At 40.9% G+C, this 20,486-nt stretch overlaps 1 protein-coding gene and 1 long non-coding RNA gene across 3 annotated transcripts in view; one reads left to right on the forward strand and one right to left on the reverse strand.

The window, feature by feature from the left end:
* Window positions 1-20,486, reverse strand: part of GAREM1 (GRB2 associated regulator of MAPK1 subtype 1) — a 104,601-nt gene that overhangs the window by 16,397 nt on the left and 67,718 nt on the right. For both annotated transcript variants that reach the window (XM_074880281.1, XM_074880272.1), the window contains exon 3: window positions 9,295-9,425. In XM_074880281.1, coding sequence (XP_074736382.1) covers window positions 9,295-9,425 — 131 coding nt within the window. The remainder of the gene's footprint in view (window positions 1-9,294; window positions 9,426-20,486) is intronic.
* Window positions 9,503-15,727, forward strand: LOC141948207 (uncharacterized). The gene is made up of 2 exons (XR_012630391.1): window positions 9,503-9,615; window positions 15,517-15,727. It is a non-coding gene; the product is annotated as an uncharacterized LOC141948207 (long non-coding RNA).

Here is a 20,486-nt window from a genome sequence, read left to right on the forward strand (position 1 = left end):
TGGAAATTGGACTGGAAAGAAAAAAAAAAAAGGCAAACCAGATGTCCAAGGCTCATTTGTTCCTGAAGTTATTTCCTTAAGACTGGAATAACTCTTTATAGACAAGATCACTCTGCTCCGTATTTGAGTGGTTTAATGTGAAAAGCCCTTTTCAGGGACCTAACAGAACCTATCCAGCTCCTCCTCAGCAGCAGCAGATACTTACTCATAAAGGAAAGTGCATCAAATAAACACTACTGACTCATTATAGACCATTTTATCTGGAAATATTGAGCGTACTAAAAAAATTGCAAATGAAAACATATTGTGTATCACTTCCCCACCTCCACAACACCTAAAGACATCATGGAGCTGTGTGAAGCTCAAATTTCAGGCTTCAAACTTGGGTATCATCACAGAATAGCCACTGCATGAAATCAAGGCTGTAATTCCAATCAGTTAATAACTGAGAAGTGCTGTGAATAACACTTCCTCTTGTAAAACGTGATCTGTAATTCACCTGTATTTGTAAAGTTGTGATTATATTCTGCAAACCTGTCAGAGCAAACGCAAGGGCAGGTCAGCCGAGCTGTGCCGCCTTAGCACTTCAGTCTCTGGGTTTCCGGAGAGGAAGTCATTCAAGCCCTGAATTATCTAAACAAACACTAATTGGTCTAATCCAGGAAGCTACTAGGATTTATGGTACGCAATACCCATTCACAGTTCACACCACTGGCCAGACAGCATTTTGAAACACCATGACATGAAAGGAAAGCACTCATCTTTTTTGCTGGTAACACCAGTGTGACACTCATTGCTGGTTTCTCCTCAAAACCACCACAGAGCACTGCTTTTGGGCTGCAGCCATGTAGCCCTACCTTCAGTGGAGCTGATAAGGGCTGAGGACACACAAGGTTCTGTGCATGTACCGTTCAATCCCCACTTCTCTTTCTGAGAGGACACATTCTGTAAGAATATCAGTTTCTAGCTTCGACAAGTCCCCACAAATGGCTTCTTTTGACAACATCAGCTACACTGTCAGATATTTTAACTTGAGATGGTACAGTTACAGCTTTTTCTTGCTTCCTGCGGGACACCAGCCGGAGCGAGGGAGGTGTCACAACCTACGGCTGTGGGAGCTGCTGCTCGGCCAACTCACAGTTCCCTGGTGATTCACAAACAAACAAGCCACTGTACAAGGAAACGGTGGGTCAGATGTGAAACCACAGAGGTAACTGGCCAAGCTTCACAACTAAGGTCTCACAAAGCAGCTGCTTATTAATGGCATCCATTTCAACCAGCCAGATAACAATGGATTTTTAGATTCAACAGGCATATTTGAAGACAAAATTATTCTCAATTCAAAAATTTGAAAAATGTTCTCTTTTTTTTTTTACATACAGTCACAGGATAATAATAGGTGAAATAAGGCTGAATTTTACTGTGCTAGAACAAAAGAAAAGTCATGCTGCAGTTCTAGTTTGGCACTCCGAGAAAACTACTCTTCTGCACTCTTCCTTCTGAACAAAAATATAAGGTAACAGCTGCTGTCCAAAACTGTAATAAAAAAAAAATATCAGAAAGTAAAATTGAAAGTCCAAGACTGCACAACTTTATCCGTATCCATTAAACCCTCCTATGGTGGAGTTAAGGCTGCTGGTACACCTCAGCAAGCTAAGTATATTTTAATATTTAAATTCTGAAAGTCAAGAAAGGGAACTCCTCTCTTCTTGTGTTAGGTTAATTCATTCATTACCACATGGTAGTTAACATCTATGAAGCATACGTCGTAGGTAAATATGTGTTTCAGGACATTAGCAACAAATACAATACAGACCAATCACTCTAAAATAATCTAGAAACTCAAGCACAGATATCTCTAAGTTTTTGTTTTTCAGATTACATAGCTAAATGACCTTTACTTTGTCCCTGTAGCAATGACCTATGAAAATCAAACTTGCTGTCTTGTTCACTCAAATATTTCACTTTATCAGTGGCCACAAAACTTACAAAAACATCAGCAAATAGGGCCATGGACTTTAGCACAGGACATCATGTGAGGCCTGTAGAATCCTCCAGGCTGGGCAGGACCCTTAGAGTCATCAAGTCCAACCTGGTCCTCAAAGCAGGTGCAGCTCAGCAGCTTGCTCAAGGTCACGTCCAGTTAAATTTTTAGTCTCTCTGAAGATGGAGAATCCACATTTTCTCTGGACAACCTCTTTTTGTGTTCAGCCAATCTCATTAAATTTTTTTTTTCTTATATTAGAGCAGAAATCTCGTGTTCTAACTCGTGCCTGTTGCCTCTTGTCCTCCCCCCGGACACCTCAGATGAGTCTGTCAGTCTTTGTTATATCCCCCCACTAGGTCCCATCAGCCCTCTTAAGGCTGGACAAACCCAGTGCTCCCTGCCTCTCTTAATATGGAGTTTGCTACAGCCCCCTGACCATCTTGGTATACTGCACTCACTCCCACATGTCAGTGTCTTTCTTGATTAGTGTGCTATTGGAAAACAGTCTTTTCCAAAACTGGAAGCAATACTACAGCTGTAGCATCACAAGTGCCAAAGGGTGAGGAATAATCACCAACCTCAACCAGCTGGCTACACTTTTGCTAATTCAGCCCAATATGCTGCTGGCCACCTTTGCCACACCACCACTACCGTCCACCAGGCACCCCTCAGACTCTTTCCACAGAGCCACTTTCTAGCTCATCTGCTTGTTGCAGGGCTTACGGCATCCCAGGTGCTTGCCTTTGGTGAACTTCACAGGGAATCAGTCAATCACAGCAGCCCCTCAGAGCAGATTTGATTCACACCAAATAGTATGCTTAAAGACAACATGATCTGGGAGAAAGCGCATATCATAAATTATTCCTAAAAGGCAGAATGGGTAACACCACACCAGACTCAACTCCCTCTACCCTCTAAGCTTCCAGCACTGACCCAACAGGATCTGCACCTGCAAGCACCCCTGTGCTCCTTCACACCCCTGCTCTGAGTGTGCCCTGTGCACCCTCTGCTTCCCACTACAAAATCACTGGTGAGGTGTAGCAGAGCCTTTTGCTATTTCAGACACTTGGATCTGCCACTGACATGTCCCAGCCCATGCACGTGACATGGCATATCACTGGTATATGACAGAGAGAAGACAGCAATGCACTATCTCAGAGGGCCAGAGTTAAGCTAGTCCAGAACACAGACTGATGGAGAAATAGTGATATATTTTTATGGGAAGCTCTTAGTATCTCCTTGTAATTCTGGAAAACAGGTAATGCTGCAGATGGCAGAAAGCACCCGAGAAGCCTTCATTCAGCTTCATAACATACCCGGGAGGGCGGACTCGAGTCCCAGTGTGGCTCTACTCTGCCCCACACTTTCAGCTCACTTCCCTCCTCCTGCTTTGTCCGCACTCGAGCAATGCTCTTGCCTCCTTTGGGACTTCTGCCAGTTTCGGTTTTGAACCTTCAGGTGTGAAGACCTTGCAACTGGTAGGAAGCTGAGACCAGTTGAAGGATAGGGGAAAGGAAGGCGGGACAATACATTTTCCTCAAACATCTCCATATTGGGACTGTGGCCTCATGTTTTAATTTTTTGTGTGTGCCCTCTCCTCACATCTTCTATTTAAATGAGGAATTCTTCACTAGACAATTCCAGTGCAACAATATGCAGCAGTAACCATCATACCTCCAGTTGCTGTCATTACCTGATAATCACAAAGCCTCCTCCAGTTATTAAACTACTAGCCTTGGGAGTATTCTGAAATAACTTCTTCCCCAAACGCGTTTATCTTCATGGTTGCCTTCTCAGTTTTACACATTATAGTAATGATGCTTTATGCATTATAACAATGACTCCTGCAGTTTTACTTCTCCCTCGTCCCTCTTTTGCCCTTCCCAACCAGTTTTCACTTTCTGTTAATAAATGAGAATAATCAGTGCTCCTAGCCCTGTGGAAGAGGCAGTGCTTGTCACACTATACTCCAAAGCCATCTAGAAATCACTAGTACATATTCAAATTCCTAATGCAGAGGACCCACGGAACCAGAACCTACTCCATGCTGTACTTACCTTTCACCTCCCGACTGTCAGATGTTGATCCATATTGACCATTCACTACTGATGCCAGGATGCTGACCAGAAAGGTTACAGGCTTACATACATCTTGTCAAACACATGACAAAACAGCAATGGGTTAAATCACTGTAATGTTTTAAGTTTTAAGACTCCTGCAGTTCAATAATAATTCAGAAGCCAGTTACATCTACTGCAGAAGACAGGCATCAGGAAAGTGATGAACGATTATTTAGGAAACATATTCTTTCGGGAAAGCTCAAGTATATTGTTCCTTTTGCTTAAGGAAAGGTTAACTCAGAAAAACAGATTTTGATAACACCTGAGTCAATATCCTGTCTTGGACTCCAACTGTTCTAATTTTTTATAGTTTGAAGTAGAAGTCTTTAATCACTTGGACACATATGAACTCCTTATAAAAATGATTTGTGGCTTCATATTGCTTGTTATACTTTCTAGGTCTTTATGCAAGCATTGCATTCACAGTAAAAATTCACAGTTAGGATTTCTTTTGGTAGAGCTCTTTTCAACTGTGATGTCTCTGATTCATAGTCACCGCATACAGTTTTTATTATTAAAGCCAAGGGACCAATCAGAGCACTTTTTAAAAATTTTATTTTATTTTTTACAGGTCCCCAAAAATGAATAAAGATTATTTTAATATAGAACAAGCAGTCTTCAGAAGAGCTATTAGCAGAAAAAATAAGAAACTTTTTCAAAGAAGTCAATTAAATTCAGTAAGACAGCATCCCATTTTTTATTTTATAAATGTCTGTCTCCTAAGACAGAGAACCAGTAAGTACAACTCTTCATGTTGGTATACACGTTTCCCTCTCAGCTAAGAGGGACTTTGCCCTGATTACTGCATTAAAAACTGGCTTCAGTGTTATTTAAGGACATCTCAAAGAAACAAAAGTGTTCAAAAAATGATTCTAAATGTGACAGGTAATACCACAAAGCTCTAACATGAAGCATCTCTTCACATCGGATGTCAGGAAGACCAGCACATGAAGCCACTGTGAGGCAATGGTGCTCAATCATAGAGCTGGCATCAAGCCACAGGGGTGATGAGGGGACTGAAGCACTGATTCTCTCAAGGTGAGGTACTGAATTGCCTGCAACTATGGAGTTAAAAGCTGCACACAGACTGATTTTAAGAAAGTCACTATTGCAGCATTTAAAAATGCCAGTGTAGATTACAGTGTCCTAAATATGTGCTTTTTGGAAGCTCAGGACAAGTTCATCAGAGCCAACATGTCGTGGCATAAACCTGGGCGGCAGCCAAACGCCACACAGCCGCTTGCTCACCCTCCCCCATCTAGGGGATTGGGAACAGGATTGGAGCGGTAAACGGAGACTTGTAGGTTGAGATAAAAACAGTTTAATAATTGAAATAGAACAAAACAATAAAAATAATAGAAAGTACAAATGGGTAATGAACAATGCAACTGCTCACCACCCGCCAACTGACACTCAGCACGCTCCCAGCTAGTGATCCCGAAATACCAAGATCCCGCAACTGCAAGCCTGGAAGTGAGAGAGAACTCCCCCTTCCCGGTCAACCCTCCTTTATATACTGAGCATGATGTTACATGATAGGGAATATTTCATTGGTTAATCTGGGTCTGGTGCTCTGGCTCTGGTCCCTCCCAGCTTCTTGTACACCTGTGCGCGGGCAGGACATGGGGAGTTGAAGAGTCTGTGATGTCTTAGCAACAACTGAAAACATCAGTGTATTATCAGCATTCTTCTCATACCACATCCCATACTGAATCCAAAACACAGCACTATTCTAGCTACTAAGAAGAAAAATTGACTCTGTCCCAGCCAAAACCAGGACACAACACAATTGGAACCAAATCAGGAGATCAATTTGGCTTCTATGTGCTGCATTAACATTTGTCAAAAAACCCCCCGTACAGTTGTCACTATATATTTGTTTCTGACAAAATGCACACTCTATGGGCCAACACAGTTAAACCACTGTGAAAAAAAGATTACATTAAAAAGATAATCAAACCGGGTATCAAAAGTTCACATCAGCCAAATGTCTTTGATAGGAAAGAAAAGACTCATCACAGGGTTAGTTACCTAACCTACCTCTCCATCCTGGCAAGGCTCTGCAAACAACTTCACAACCTCTCCTGGGAGACAAAGTGATATTGTCAGGACAAAAATGATATCCTGGAAGATCTGAAAGGTCCTACAACACTAACTGGGCCGTTTATGAGAGTGCAGGAATTCATGGCTTGTCCAATCTATCAGACAATATTGTTGTTTTTTAAAACAACTTTTTGTGAATTGCCCTTGGTATGATGTGGGGTTTTTGTTCCTGGTTTTGTTTTTAAGTCTAATGTAAATAGCTTCCTAGGTATTTGTACGGACTGCCATCTGTATGGGACCAGAGTATCCCACTGCACAAACCTACTGCTGTTGGTTCAGCAAAACCTAGGGCCCTGGGGTAGCTCAACTTAGTATTTTTCTTCCTGGCATAGACAATAAAAAAAATCGTTATCTTTGTAGTGTAATGTAGTGTAACCTAAACAAAATTCTCTGCCATTATGCACCGAGTATTAATACAAAAAAAAACTGGTCAGTGAAGAAAAGACAGAATGCCTCTAATTTTAAATTAGGAACAGATTAAATACCTATCGACCAAGTGAAATTAGCTTCTCCCCAGAACACTCTAAATTGCTACTCCTGTAGATGCTGCTGGCCACTGGGTACCTAAGGGAACTGACTGGGTATACAAGCATGGTACTGATACATATGTACATCCATAGAAATTACCAGAAGTAGTTTTAGTCATTACAAAAGTTTGGTTTAATCTAAAATTGTTGTTTGCCATTCTGTGAAAAGTGACTCCACCTTCCACTCCTGGCTCTGCTTGATGGCATATGTTACAGCCCTCCTCCAAATATCCCACAGGTCCCAAACCCCCTGCCTCAGTGTGCTGCCCAGAAAGCCTAGCTAGCTGCAAAACTGCGGGGAAGGAAGGAAGTAAGGGAATCCCCTGCCTCCCCCAGAATAAGGTGGCTTATTTTTCCCTTTAACAACTAATATACAAAGTAAAAATAAAGTAACCCCCTTGGAGAAGATCCCAAGGCCTCTCACAGCAAGAAGGCAAATCGCTGAATGGCAGTCCTAGCTGTAAAATCCTGCTGGAGCAGCTTAGGATTTACATGGAGGAGCAAGGTTTGCACCAAGTCGAACCATAACCATGGCACATGCAGGCAGACCTCAACGAGCACAGACAAAACCACGCAGTAACTGTCTGGTGGCACCTTGTAACTCTACAGGGTCTTTCTTTCAAAAATTATCTATGAAAAACTTGAGTGTTTGGAACAAGAAAGAATTCCCAGAATTCAGAGTTCCTTTTCATCTTAAATGCTTCACACGATCTTTTTTTTCTTTTTGTATCAGATAAGCTACCTTCTGATACTCTCTTCTGAATTTAAACAGGCACACTGCATTGGACAGAAATCAACTGTACTTAGTATTCCTCCCTTTGCTCTAATCAGTTTGACAGGATCTCCCCTATATTAAAATTTTAGCATACATAATTCTCTTGCATGCAAAGGGTTATTAAACACTTTAATAAATCCTGTTAAGTTCATTTATTTTTTGGAAGATGATAACCTTGGAATAGACTTCTACGAAACTGGAAAAACTGCCAAGAGAAATACTGCCAAGATAACTGTGTAACTAGGTTAAACCTGGATTATTATTACTATTATTTACATTAAGGAGTATCACTAGAATACCTTTTCAAAATGGACTTGATCTCTAACAGTAAGCTATGCTTATTTCTCAGTTTGCTAAATATGACAAAGAGTTTTAAGAACACTCATACTAAACTCAAGACACATTTTACATTTAAACAAGCCTGCAGACGAATACTTTTCTCCCTATAAAATTAAAGCTGCACATTTTACTATGCCACTCTCTTGATCTGGTCATTGATCAGCTGAGAAATAATGGCACAACACTGGATAAGGCTGGCAGTCCCAAGGTAAGATAGATTTTCCTGGGGTAGAAATGAAATTTTCTTGTTGCCTTGATTTGCCCAACTACATCCTAAACATACAAAAGTGTTCCAACTTTCTCATGTAGCCTTCATTCATGTTTTATAGGTTCAGGTTAATAGAGAGCATAAATGAAAACAACTCACTGTCTTGCGAGGCATGAGTCTGTGTTGCTAAATGAATTAACTGATAAGCTCTTGCACTTACAGCAATCTTGTTTCACACCTATAAAACTGTGGACTAGCTGGTATCCCACAACTTTATAGTGCAAGAAAGAGAAAAAGCCATTAAAAGGTTGTTATAAAAACTCCACATCATTGCACACGGGACCAGGAAACTCTATACCGGTTTTGCACCAGCAGTATCAACCAGTTTCCCCTGTAGAGTACATCACATGGATCTGTGCCATTGCATCCCAGGTCTAGGATGCTCTTCTACCAGTCTTAAGTGGCGTATCAACTGAAGCAAACCAGATGAACAAAAGACCACTCTTCTCTGTTGGCAGAGCTGACCTACCTTGCATAGTGTCACACACATAGGTAGGACAAGGAAGAACAAGTTCTGTCTTCATTGTTTCATGCCACTGCACTGCAGTGTGTTTGGTGATAGCAAGCCCTCTTACACCCATGGGATTGCTGACCCTTTGATGAGCCCAAGAGGCATGCACATGCAAACACACACACATGCACACAGAGGAAAATGTGTCTTCTGGTTTTTGGGTTGGTTTTTTTTTTTTTTTTTTAATTCACAATGCCATTTAGCTGCTGTAATTTTGAGACAAGCAACCCCATCATTTCGCCCTGCGTGCTCTCTGAGAATAAGGCTTTCTGGACAGGGATTTGAGCAGCTGCTGCTTAGCAGACAACAAAATTCAGACTGCTGGAGGGGGAGGAGAAAGGGGGCAACAAACAACATTTGTTTAAAATCTGGCAGAAGCATCCTAATGAAATTAATTATTGGATGGATCATCAGAACTGCTCCCCAAAGTGCCATAGGACAGGAGAGCCCTTAGAGAATGTGTTGATTTAACACTGCAAAAAGATCCCAAAGAGCACCATCACTGAATGCAGAACACTAAAGGTTCGTTTGTCTCAAATAAAAAAAAAAAAAAAAAAAAAAAAAAATCACACTTCCCACACAGCACCGTTGCTCACTTGCCATGTATATAAAGGTTGTAACAGTTAATCATTTAGACAGGGATAAATATTTATTCAGGGACTACCTTAACGTTGAATGTTATTTCCTCCATGACGTAAACTCGTTCAGGAAATGCTTTAGCCACCTCCTCCACACTGTTAAAATACTGCACTGGCTCCTTAATATCTCGGTCTTGTTCCAGCAGCTTAAACTGCCCTGAAAACAGATGATAAACAGAAGAGTTGTAAGATATTTATACTGGACAACTGTCACTGTGGCAACTGCTGGCTCAACAACTTCACCATTTCGCTCAGTCAATTTTTCCTGTTATTAGCAGCCAAAGAAGATGACAAAAGATTGCAGAGGGTCTCCTGAACCTGCCGTGAAAGACACCCAGTTTTACCAGGTCAGAATGAAAAGAATGTGTGGGAGCTGAAGTTAAATTAAAAAAGATCCTTTTATCACATACTCTCTAGAAATAGTAAATAACTATGGAGGCATTTGTGTTTGTGTACTTAATTTGGTATAACAGTATCTGTACAGATAGCATTTTTTGGCCCTTAGTATTAAAAGCTTTACAGAAAGAAAACACACCCATTACTTTGAAACTCCAAGACAATAAACATAGGGGGTTTGTTTTGTTTTTAGCATCAAACAGCTATTAAAAAATGCTAGGCTAAACCCTCTTCCCCCTAGGCTCCCCTAGAGTAGAATAGCACCTAACTTTCCTTAATCGTAAACTAAGCCCTTTGAGAACTTTAGCTAACATAAGAAATTAAACCATACACATTTAGAACTCTTTTGAAGGTGGTTGCCTTCAGAAGAACATCAGAAAGAAGTGTTTCTTGCTGACTTTACCTCCCCCCAGCATGCAAACCTTGGCTATTTTCTAAGTCTTGTAAAAGGCAAGAACTAACATGGAGGCAGTCGCCCTGGGCAGACCTGCAGGGGACAGCCAGGCACATCAATCATCTCTATGCATTACAAACACAAAGTTTAAAAGCTTTCTTTTATAAATGCAGCGAAAACGAAAGCTTAGATGGACACATTTGCTGCTTGTATGACTTAAGATCAGTGGAGCAATCTTCTCAAATTTAGAAACGTTAACTACTACTAAGTTAATGGCTGGTCTCAGCAAGAGAATAGCACTGCAAGACTCGATGTAAGAAACAACTCCAGGAAACGAGAAAAAGGCTGAGTAAAATCAACTTAGTGCATCTCCTGTAAATCATATTTTTAAATTAGTAATGCGCACAGCCACTGGATTACTGTTCCCAAACAGTGCTCAACTTCATTAAAATACATCCAATACATTAGGATGTCAGCCACCTACAGAAATATTTCCTCACTCCTTCAGCATTTTTGCGTACAACACCCTGCTGCCCCTATACATCCCATCAGACTTTTGAGACACGTTTGGAGAATTCACCCACACTAAACTATTTCAGGCCATCTAGCAGCAGAGAAGGAAACGAATGCAAGCTCAGCAAGTCCTGACGCTCCATGAGAAAGACCTGTCCCGCCACCCTGCCAGGTGTGTGCACACATGTGTACACACACTCACACACCAAGTGAGGTGTGAGACCAAGAGGCTCAGCTCCTCCACTCAACCCCAGCACACTGCTGACAGAAGCACACTTTTAATCAGTATGCTCGAGTACTGTGGTTACAAGCCTCAATATCAGCTTACAAGACAGAAGACTTTTATTTCCTTCCATACGTTTTGTCTTTCTAAAGTGACCACAGTAACTTTGAAGTATTATCAGCAGGGTAACTAAAGATGCTGGTACTTCCCACTGCAAGACTGTATTTTGCAAATGTTTAATAACTTTCAACACACTTCAAAAAATCAGTTGCCTTGGAGTTTTTCTAACTTCATGCCTGCTTCAGCACACGCTATTATTTGAAGTCCAGCCAAGACAATTAATGCACTTTGAAGACCAACACTGGGGTAGAAGCAGCAGGACCTTTGGTCTGACCTGCTGAAGCCATTCCTGTAGTATATTACAGCAACATAGTTGGCTACAGGAATGGTTTCTCCAAGTCAGACCGAAGGTCTGCCTCGTGCAGCATTCTGTCTTAGACAGGAGTAAATGACAGCGGTGTAAGGAGGACTTCAAATACAATTAGCAATACCACCTCCACACCTCTAGGAGGAACACATTGCCCAGAGGCAGGGAAGAGGTATCTTTGGGCTTAGTAGCTCCAGAGGTTTTCTTCCCTGTAAACTTGTTTAATTGCTTACTGAAGGTATCTAAAACTTTCAGTATAGACACACCCTCTATCTTGAAAAATTCTTGCAACCTCTTCTTCCACAGACTTTACAGTACCTCCAGGATGAAGAGTAGAAATTTTAGGGGTGACAAAGCTACACCTGGCAGACACTATGGGAAGCAACAGGAAACCTGACAGCAGACAAGAATGTGGAAAAACGCTTCACATATTCAATAGAAACACGCTAGCATCCTAAAGCTGAACTCCTCAGCCTGTCCACCCTGAGCCCCTTTCAGTGCAATCAGCACCAGGCAGTCAGCACCTCTGGGCTCAGGGAATCTGGACAATTAGTAGGGAGATGCTCAGTTAACTGAAGCTAGAAACCATGTTGTGACTGATGCCCGAGGCACAAACAGGAAGTGATAAAGTAGAGAGAACTGTATTTTTTAATCCCCAGACTGCCATACAGACCATGTAAATCTTGTTTCAGGATTTCCCTGTCAGCCACAGCCTAACAAAGAGGAAGATGCATTTCCCCGCATTGCGGATCCTTCCCCCTGCAGGCTCCCCGTTTTCCTGCAAAGGAAATTCAGGAGTGGGGGGGAGAGCTGAGCAAAGTCAGACCTCCTTCTGTGTGGAGTCAGGACATACCAGGACATCACGCAGCCACAGGGAGCACCTGACAGCACACAAATACTACTACTCTAGAACATAGAGCCAATGACCATATTTCACAGATTGTCACTAAAGGCAACACGTTCTTAAATTTTACTGAAGTTGCCACACAGTGTTTGTTCACCATGGGCTGACCTGATGCTGTTGCGCTCTCCTGCTTACTTCTCAGTTGCTGTTGTCTTCAACTACCGACATAGCCACCTGGATGTAACCCTAATTGATTGCCCAGTTTGGAATCCAGGGGTCTGATTTGCAGGATTCTCAGCTGTGGTTACTATTCAAGGCAAGCTGTGATTACAATTTATAATGGCATTTCATACTTTTAGTTCCCCGAAGAAAAAAAACCCCAAAGCCACAGCAAGTTTGAGTCACTTCAGACAGATCTAAATCCAGTGGGGTTACTTCTGATTTAACTCTCCCCCATTATGTACAGAACAGAGTTGAATACAATACTGCATGGAAACAACATACTACTTTGAAACTGTGAGATACTGCAGTGATAAAATTTTGCTAGTTCGGAAAGAAATTGAGAACACGCTGCAGAGTGGTAATTGAGTTGGGCACAGTAGCAAAGCATGAATTCACATGAACAAGGAAGGAAAACAACATAATAATACATTATATGAACAATACTCATCCATATGAACAATACTCATCCAGCACTTCAAATGAGACAGTGGTCCTTATTCTAGGTTCTCTAGTTACTCTGGAAGCATAATACTACTATTTTGCGGTGACTGTTACGTATTAAACAACAGATAGTCTGGTGGCAAGAAAAGGCCAGTTACCCACTGCAATCCAAACTTCTACAAAAAAGTCCCAAATTCCTGAGCACAGAACAAACGCTTTAGGCTGTCTGCAACTGGGAGCAGGGTCTGCTATCCATTGTAGAATTACACATGTTCTTGTAAAAAAAAATAATCAGCTGGAGCTTTGCTTTGGTACAAAGAGATGCTCAGAACTGTCTATGTCGCTATCTGTGCCATCCTCCCTTTCCTTCAGCTGACCCATGCAAACACAAAGCCGTCTGTGCCTTCACTGCTAATAAGCAGCAGTTCATGAGGAGGTTGACTACAGAGGAGTACACACAGATCCCAAAGCATATAATAGAAGGGCAGCATTAATCTCCTCCTGTTACGAAATCAAGAAGTATGCTGTGCATGGAAGATGTCAGGACTAGATGTTAAAACGCCTCTCCTTTGGAAAAGATGGCTCGTAACTTGAGATCTTCTATAGACAGTTTTTAAAAATTTATTTCCTCACTAAAAGAGGCAGACTTTTTTATTGGAAGGAGAGAAAGAAGGACTGAAGAGGGGCCTGCAATACACATTTGAGCCAGATGTGAGTAACTAACTAATGGGGAGGAAGGAGACAATTTCTTACTATGTTTCTCCCTGATCTCTATTCAAGCTGCCATAAAAAAGACAGCATGGCTGAAATACAAGTTAAACGGACATAAGTCTGGCTTGACTGCAAGCTAAAGTGGAATTTTATTACACTTCGAGAGGCACGATTTTGTTGGGAGACTTTACAAAACTGACAGCAAGTTTAAATCACAAGGCAATTTAACCGTGTGTTAATTAGGAATTTAACAAAAAATTAAAGCAAATCTAAAGCTAAAACTGTACTTTTATAGAAGTTCACCCCTCTCTCTCTTACTAGGACAAAAAGAATAATGAAATGTTTCTCTAGTAAATCAGTGCAGGTTCAGAAAGATCAAAGATTTCTAATACCTACATGGTCCACTGAGCTGGTGTGGCTACTCCTTTACAGCCAAATACAAGGGAGTAACGAACAACTACTGTAAGCTTTATATCTCTATCTTTCAGTCTGGCCTCTGACAGGCACAGTATTGGAACAGTTTCATTCTAGTATATATTATCTCTGCAGATTATGAATTCTTATTTCCCTGTGAAGGTACTTACAGCAAAGACAGTAAATCCACTATTGCTGGAAACGAGTCTGGAAAGATAAAAAGGCAGGGGAAGATCTAAACCAGGGCTTATCCTCCAGTTTATGCAGGCATTTATTAAAACCCAGTAGGAGCAGGAAGATCAGTCCATCTTCCTTCTTGCCAGAAGTTGGCCCTGCAACGTCTGCGAGCAGGGGCATTAACCAGCCCTTTCTGTCCCAGCCTTCGGGTTGCTTCTGCTGCTTCCACTGCTTAGGTTCTTGCAGGCTTACATATGTTCACAACTCTAACCCACCTCATTATTTCTGTTAACGTAAGATCCCCTAGTTTTCACAGTGACTTACCCCTCACCATCAAATAGTCCAGCCATTTCCAACAGTCCAGAATGTTTCCAAGACAGAAAGTACATTTTGTACTTTCTCTGTACTGTGCCTAGATCAAGGGAGTCCTTATCTGTGGCAAGGGTTCACAGACCAAACAGTGAAGTTTTCATCAATATAAAATGATGAGAGCACGTATGTGCTCATATACCAAAAAGAAAATCTGAAGAAAGAAATTCTGTAAAAAAAAAAAAAAAGTAGCTGCATGTCATCAGTAGGAAACATGGAAGGTCACTGAAACATCTGCTCAATTGCGTTAGCTGTTAAATGTTTCTCCAAGGAGGCAGGAGTTGTATTGTCTTTCAGCAGCTTTGATTATTTAGTAAGTCTCACATCTCTCTATGTGAGACTATGCAAAGCCCAGCGCTTCTCAAGAATGTGCAGACAGCACAGCAGGGTAGCAAAAGTACTGCAGAGGTTTATGTTTCATATTATTTGTTGACTGCTGACTGCATTTCAGTATTTCAAAAAACAGCAGAACTGACTCAAAAAGAAAAGGCTCTCTACCTGCCAGAATATCACCACTTTGGAAAAAGACAATTTTTGCCTATATATATTTCAGCATTCCCGTGCATCAAGCTGATAGGAAATAACTTTGCTTTCCTCCCTAAAAAGATGATCCTTGCTATAACTAGGCAGAGTTGAAAAGCATAAGCCTAAAGCATAAATAAGACATAATAACAAAGGGCACAGACAAGTGGCTTGCTAGATATCAGCGAGAATATAGTTGCATGAATTGGAAAGTACACTTCAGCACACTCGGTTCTTAGATGGACCTGTACAGTCTTCAGCTGACAGTGTATACAACTGCCCTCAACACCTGATGCAAAAATAAATTTGTCTCAGTGGTGGATGATGGAAGGAAATCTCAGTTTATGGTCTCAATTGTTACCCCATCAACTAGATCATATGGTAGAGCTATTTCATCCCTACCTAATCCTTAGACAAAGCAGCCAGTCAAGAGTGAGCATGGCAAACCAAAGACTCTAAAATAATAGCTTAAGACATAATCCTAACACTCCAGCCTACATACAATTTTTAAAATTATGTAAATAATATAAATAATGTAATTATTTAAGTTGACATTTGCCAATATGTTTTTTGCATTTTGCTTTCGTCATGGCAGTGGCTGCAGCTGACTAGACCTGAAAAAAGGAAGAACAAAAGAGAATCCATCACATCTTTGATAGAGCTATTACATGACTAACTGGAACCACGGTGTAAAGTTAATACTGCAGCTCTTTTGAGGACCTACCACTAAGTAAATGTCAAAAGGTTTGGTAGACACGCAAAAGTAATGACGAGTGGGAAAGAAATGCCTTGCTTCACTTCTGTCATCCTCCTGCTTGTTGAAACTTAGTGTTTGTTCGCAGTTCTCCAGAGGAAAGCAGAGTGTCTGCATGCTCAGGTCCTCTGGAGCAGCAGAGCTGCTGGGTCCCCACTGCAGAGGGGACAGTGCAGGGGGAAAAAAACACTCATTGCAGAGAGAAACTGCAAGTATAAATGGGATTACAGAATGCCATTTTCAACAGCGGGAGTAGACAGTAGTCCACAAATGAACAAGTGCAGACAGGCTCACAGCCCAGCTGCCCACCGAGAGGATGGGAAAGGGAATCACCTGCTCCGTCACCTCTGGGTTCCTCATTGAAAGAGGTGTTGATTTCACCTCAGGCTGTGACCTGACAGAAAAGTAACATGGAGGCAATGCTATGGTAATTTCACCCCCTCAAAGAAAAGAGCAAGACAACTCAATGGTACAGGCTCACCCTTATCTGCCACAGATAGCTTCTGAGAGCTATGCAAAAAAAGGTTTGGGGGGCAGAGAGGGAAGTTTTCCTGAGTTATTCATAAGTATTTCTTTCTTTATTTTCATATTGTAGCTTGCTGAAAGAATACAGGAAACTATAAAAGGGTGGAGAATAGAGCAGGAAAATACACAAGAACCTTAGGTAAACAGCTTCCAAAGGATAACAACTGGGCCACAAACTAGAAAAGTTATGATTAATCCTTATACTGCAATCACTGTGAAATAGCTATTAAACAGACTCTGAAATACTGTTTCTGTTTCTTTAAAAGCTGGCTGTCAGTACTTTTTCTTGAGGGGAGGGAGAGGGGTGAAGAAGACGACCTCCTGTGTCCCCATCTGTACCCAATCTTCTGGAAATTTTGTGAATGTATTAAAAAAACCCCAGAAGAAACATGAACTAGAGACATATCTAAGTAAACACAATACAAGTAGAATTCATCAAGTGTACTGGAGCTAAACTTATGGCACTGCAAAGCAGAGGGCAAGGCACAAAGGCACATTCAGTCAGCAGAGATTGTGCAACATTTCATGGGGAAGGAGCCCTTCAGAATGAATAGTTTTACTTCTCGGAAGTATAATGAAGATTTTGAAGCCTTAAACGCCTTTATTCCTCTCTGTGTTATGTCTGCGGGACAAATACCCATTCAACCAAGAGAGAATGAGTCAGGCATCACAACCTGGTGAGACATGTCGAAGCAGAGCAATAGCACGCTGACACATCACCTGTGCGCATCCACAGACACCATTTGAGAGATCAAGGAAGGGAATTCAACCAAGTTTCCCACACAGCAACGCAATGCTTGTTAATCAAAACCTCTAATCCTATGCTGGCAAAGCAAAGGAGATGGTACAGCCTAGCGTCCTCTTTTCTCTTATCTTACTTTTATGACTCTTAGCATAACAAAAAAAATATATTATATTCTGTTGGCAGCATAACAAAGAAAAATCAGTTCAAATGGTGACTGATGATAGCTTAAAGCAGATTTACTCAGAGATATTGCATGAGAGGGAATTTTAGGTTACAGATGATATAAAAAGACAAGGAAAACAAGCCTAACCTCTAACCTTTGTTTCATAAGTTATTACCATCACAAATACAAGATTACCACAATGAAATGTTCTGTTTTACTGGGTCACATGTTGAGTGTCTGGACTGTAAATTAACTAGATTTAACTTACTCACTGGATTATCATTGATCTAACTTGTAATTAACATCATTCTATTCCTTTCCCATGGGCTGCCAACAGACACCAAGAATAGTCCACAGGCAGCATGTTAGTTCACATGCTCAAGTGACCATGCAAAGGACTATGACCACCACACCGTCTGACTTTCCTAGTTACTACTAATAAAAGCTGTTGCTAGTTTCCTGTTGGACAGTAGGAGTATAAAGACATGCATATGAAGATGACATGCTCACCCGGTGAATACCATAGCTTATTCAGCTCACAACACAAAGAGGCATCAAGAGAGAGAAAAGTTACAGAAAGCCCAACTAAATCAATCCAGAGTGTTAAGATGACTACGTTTAACAGCAGCTGCCCAACAACAAAAATCTTTTCTTACGTGACTCCTAGCACTGTTTCCTTGGTACCAGAGTGGATACCCACTTAGACCTCAGTTAATGGAAATGGTAAGAGTCACTGAAAGCTTATGGCTCCATCCATAAGAGGAAGAAGAAGAGAAAGACCTGATAAGAAGGTAAAGCCAACTTATCCCTCAATTAAAAGAAGCCTCTAGCAAAAACTTCTGTCCTCTATATGAACAGCTGGAAAAGAAAATGAGGTACAAAGGCAAAAAAGTACATGGTTACAATTCTTACTGTACTTTGAATTATTTGTCTTAATAAGCAAATACATTGCTTTCATTTATACATTAACACTGATTCAGGGCTAAAACTCAATCCTAAGAAGTGGAGACCCAGCTTAGACATGTCAACACAAACTGAACATCAAATCTTGCACTGGATGACAGACAAGTCCCTTAACAGCATCTTACATTGTTCTGCCCAAGTAGATTTTCCTATGTTAGTGAGAGACATCACATATCTTTAAAATTAAGAAGCAGCACAGACTTAATCTGCCTTTGGTTCTATTCTTAACTAGGTGATCTCCCAAATCATCAGTATACACTTGTCCCGAGACATAACATACATTAAAAGAACAGGGTTGTCTATGGTAGATTAACATTTAATTAAAGCACAGAAGAAAGTTGAGAGTAACAGAATAAACTCCTGGTTAACATTTGAAATTAATATTACTAGTTTCAAGCAGGCTCAAACAGACCATGTTTACCTGTTAAAGGTTAGCCAAACATACTGGGATTTTGTATCACAGCTGCATAAAAAAAAATTCTGCCTTTACACCATGGATGCCCTCACCTCATTAACACTGATTTCAGTAGAAATTACTAATGTGTAAGATTTCCTCTTTAATGCAGAAAGAGCAAAAATCTCATTTTTTATCAAAACAAAATTTGTGATTATTAGTTTGAAGAAAACACAGTAACACAAATTTGTTCCATTTCAGCTGATGCCCCACCAGCAATGGTGCAGCTGTAGCTCATAATCTGTGTGACCAAGTACCAAGTGAGCACAGAAACCCAATTCCATCCTTCCCCTGCTTCAGCTGATGCCTCTTCATGGGAAATCCACACCAGAAGAAACCTTTCTTCCCTTTCACTCTCCCCATTATGACTGCTAAATAGTGAACTTCAGTTTCTTGTGCAACTGAAGTGTCAATAAAAGAAACTCGAGTATTTTCTAAGGACAGCAATATTTCAGGACCTGAGTTCAGTGCAGCTCTAATTGAACAGATTCTTCTAATTCCAGTGTCTAAATTTGTTCAAAAAGGTGAAGAGGATTTTTGCAGTGATAAGAAGTATTTTTAACGTAGACTGTACTTACAGAGAGTAGTTCAATCTATCTCCTCATTACCTGTGGATGCAAGTAAATGATGATATTTATTTGAGGTTAAGATAAAAACCAGGCAGCATTCAAAAAGAAATCCTGTCCACCAGTGGCCACAGAGAAATCTTACACTGACAGATGAAAGAAGCTTCATTCTTAGAGGAACAGCTGAGTTTGGGAAGAGGGCTAGTCATTTCAGGGCACCAAAATCTGCACTGAAGAAAGCAAACTTTAGCAATTTAGAAACTACCAGGTTCCAACCTCTGTGTCAGGCGTGCTCCGAATCATATTACTTCACTTTGTTGATTAAAAAAAAAAATGGAGAGAGTTCCAATTATAGGGAGGAATTTAAGATGTGCAGAAGTGTATTTTTGGTCATAACATGGATTGCAGAGATTCTAACCACGACTGACTTGTGGCTTTACACCAGACACAACTGTTTGGATTTGGTAGCCATCTCTTAAAAAATAAATTTGACAGAATGGAAGTGGCTTTTCCAAACAACTTCATATACATTCTTCTACTTCTTGGCAAGTTGAAGCTTTTGCTAAAATAACAGAAGCAACTGCTGAGCTTAATCGTTAACTTCGCCTTACTGAGTAGCAGCTTTTATTTATTTTGCAAAAGCTTCAAAGTCCACACTCACCAAAACTCAAGCTCTTAGTGTTTCTGCCACAGTGCAAAGACATGTTCTTCAATCGTAAACCCAACACCCTTTATGCTTTCTGCTCTTTTGCTGACAGATCTTTTTCCTCCTGCTACTCCCACATGAGTATCCCCATTTCTATGGCCTGACTTTAGTGCCATTCATTGCTTTCTTGCTCGTTGAGCAGCCTTTTGTGCCTTTCAGGTTCTGACCCCGTCCCATGCTCAACGGGCCCCGGCATGAGTGTAGGACGGTGTGTAGTGAAATATTCCACCCCAGAAGGATAGTCATGTCGGCAGTACTGCCTCTGGCAGGCACTTGCACTGCAAAAAACAAAGCTAAAGAAAAAGTGCATTCACGGAGCAGAAATCTTGAAAATGTACACAGATCAATTCTGTATAAAAAGTGCTTTTGTTTCCTGTTCAGGAACAGGTTTTTTAATTAACTGAATGGGAGGAGTTGTAAAAACTAGGAACAATGACTGAGTCAGCAGCTCAGTCAGTTCTTAGTAGCTTACAGGGCTTTACATGAAACAGAATAAACGTATTTCATTCAGAGTTAGACATTTTTATCAATGTGTAGAGAGACTTCAGAGCTTGGGCTTGGTATCCTAAAAGACCGTCTGTGCATTATAGAGCAGCTTATTGTTTCAAAGCTTGTATCTCATTTGCTTGCTGAATACATATACGGTTTACAATCTCTAGCAGAGTCTGTATTTTTTTCCTCCTCTTCTC

Source organism: Strix uralensis, chromosome 1, assembly GCF_047716275.1.
Source record: "Strix uralensis isolate ZFMK-TIS-50842 chromosome 1, bStrUra1, whole genome shotgun sequence".
Classification (NCBI taxonomy): domain Eukaryota; kingdom Metazoa; phylum Chordata; class Aves; order Strigiformes; family Strigidae; genus Strix; species Strix uralensis.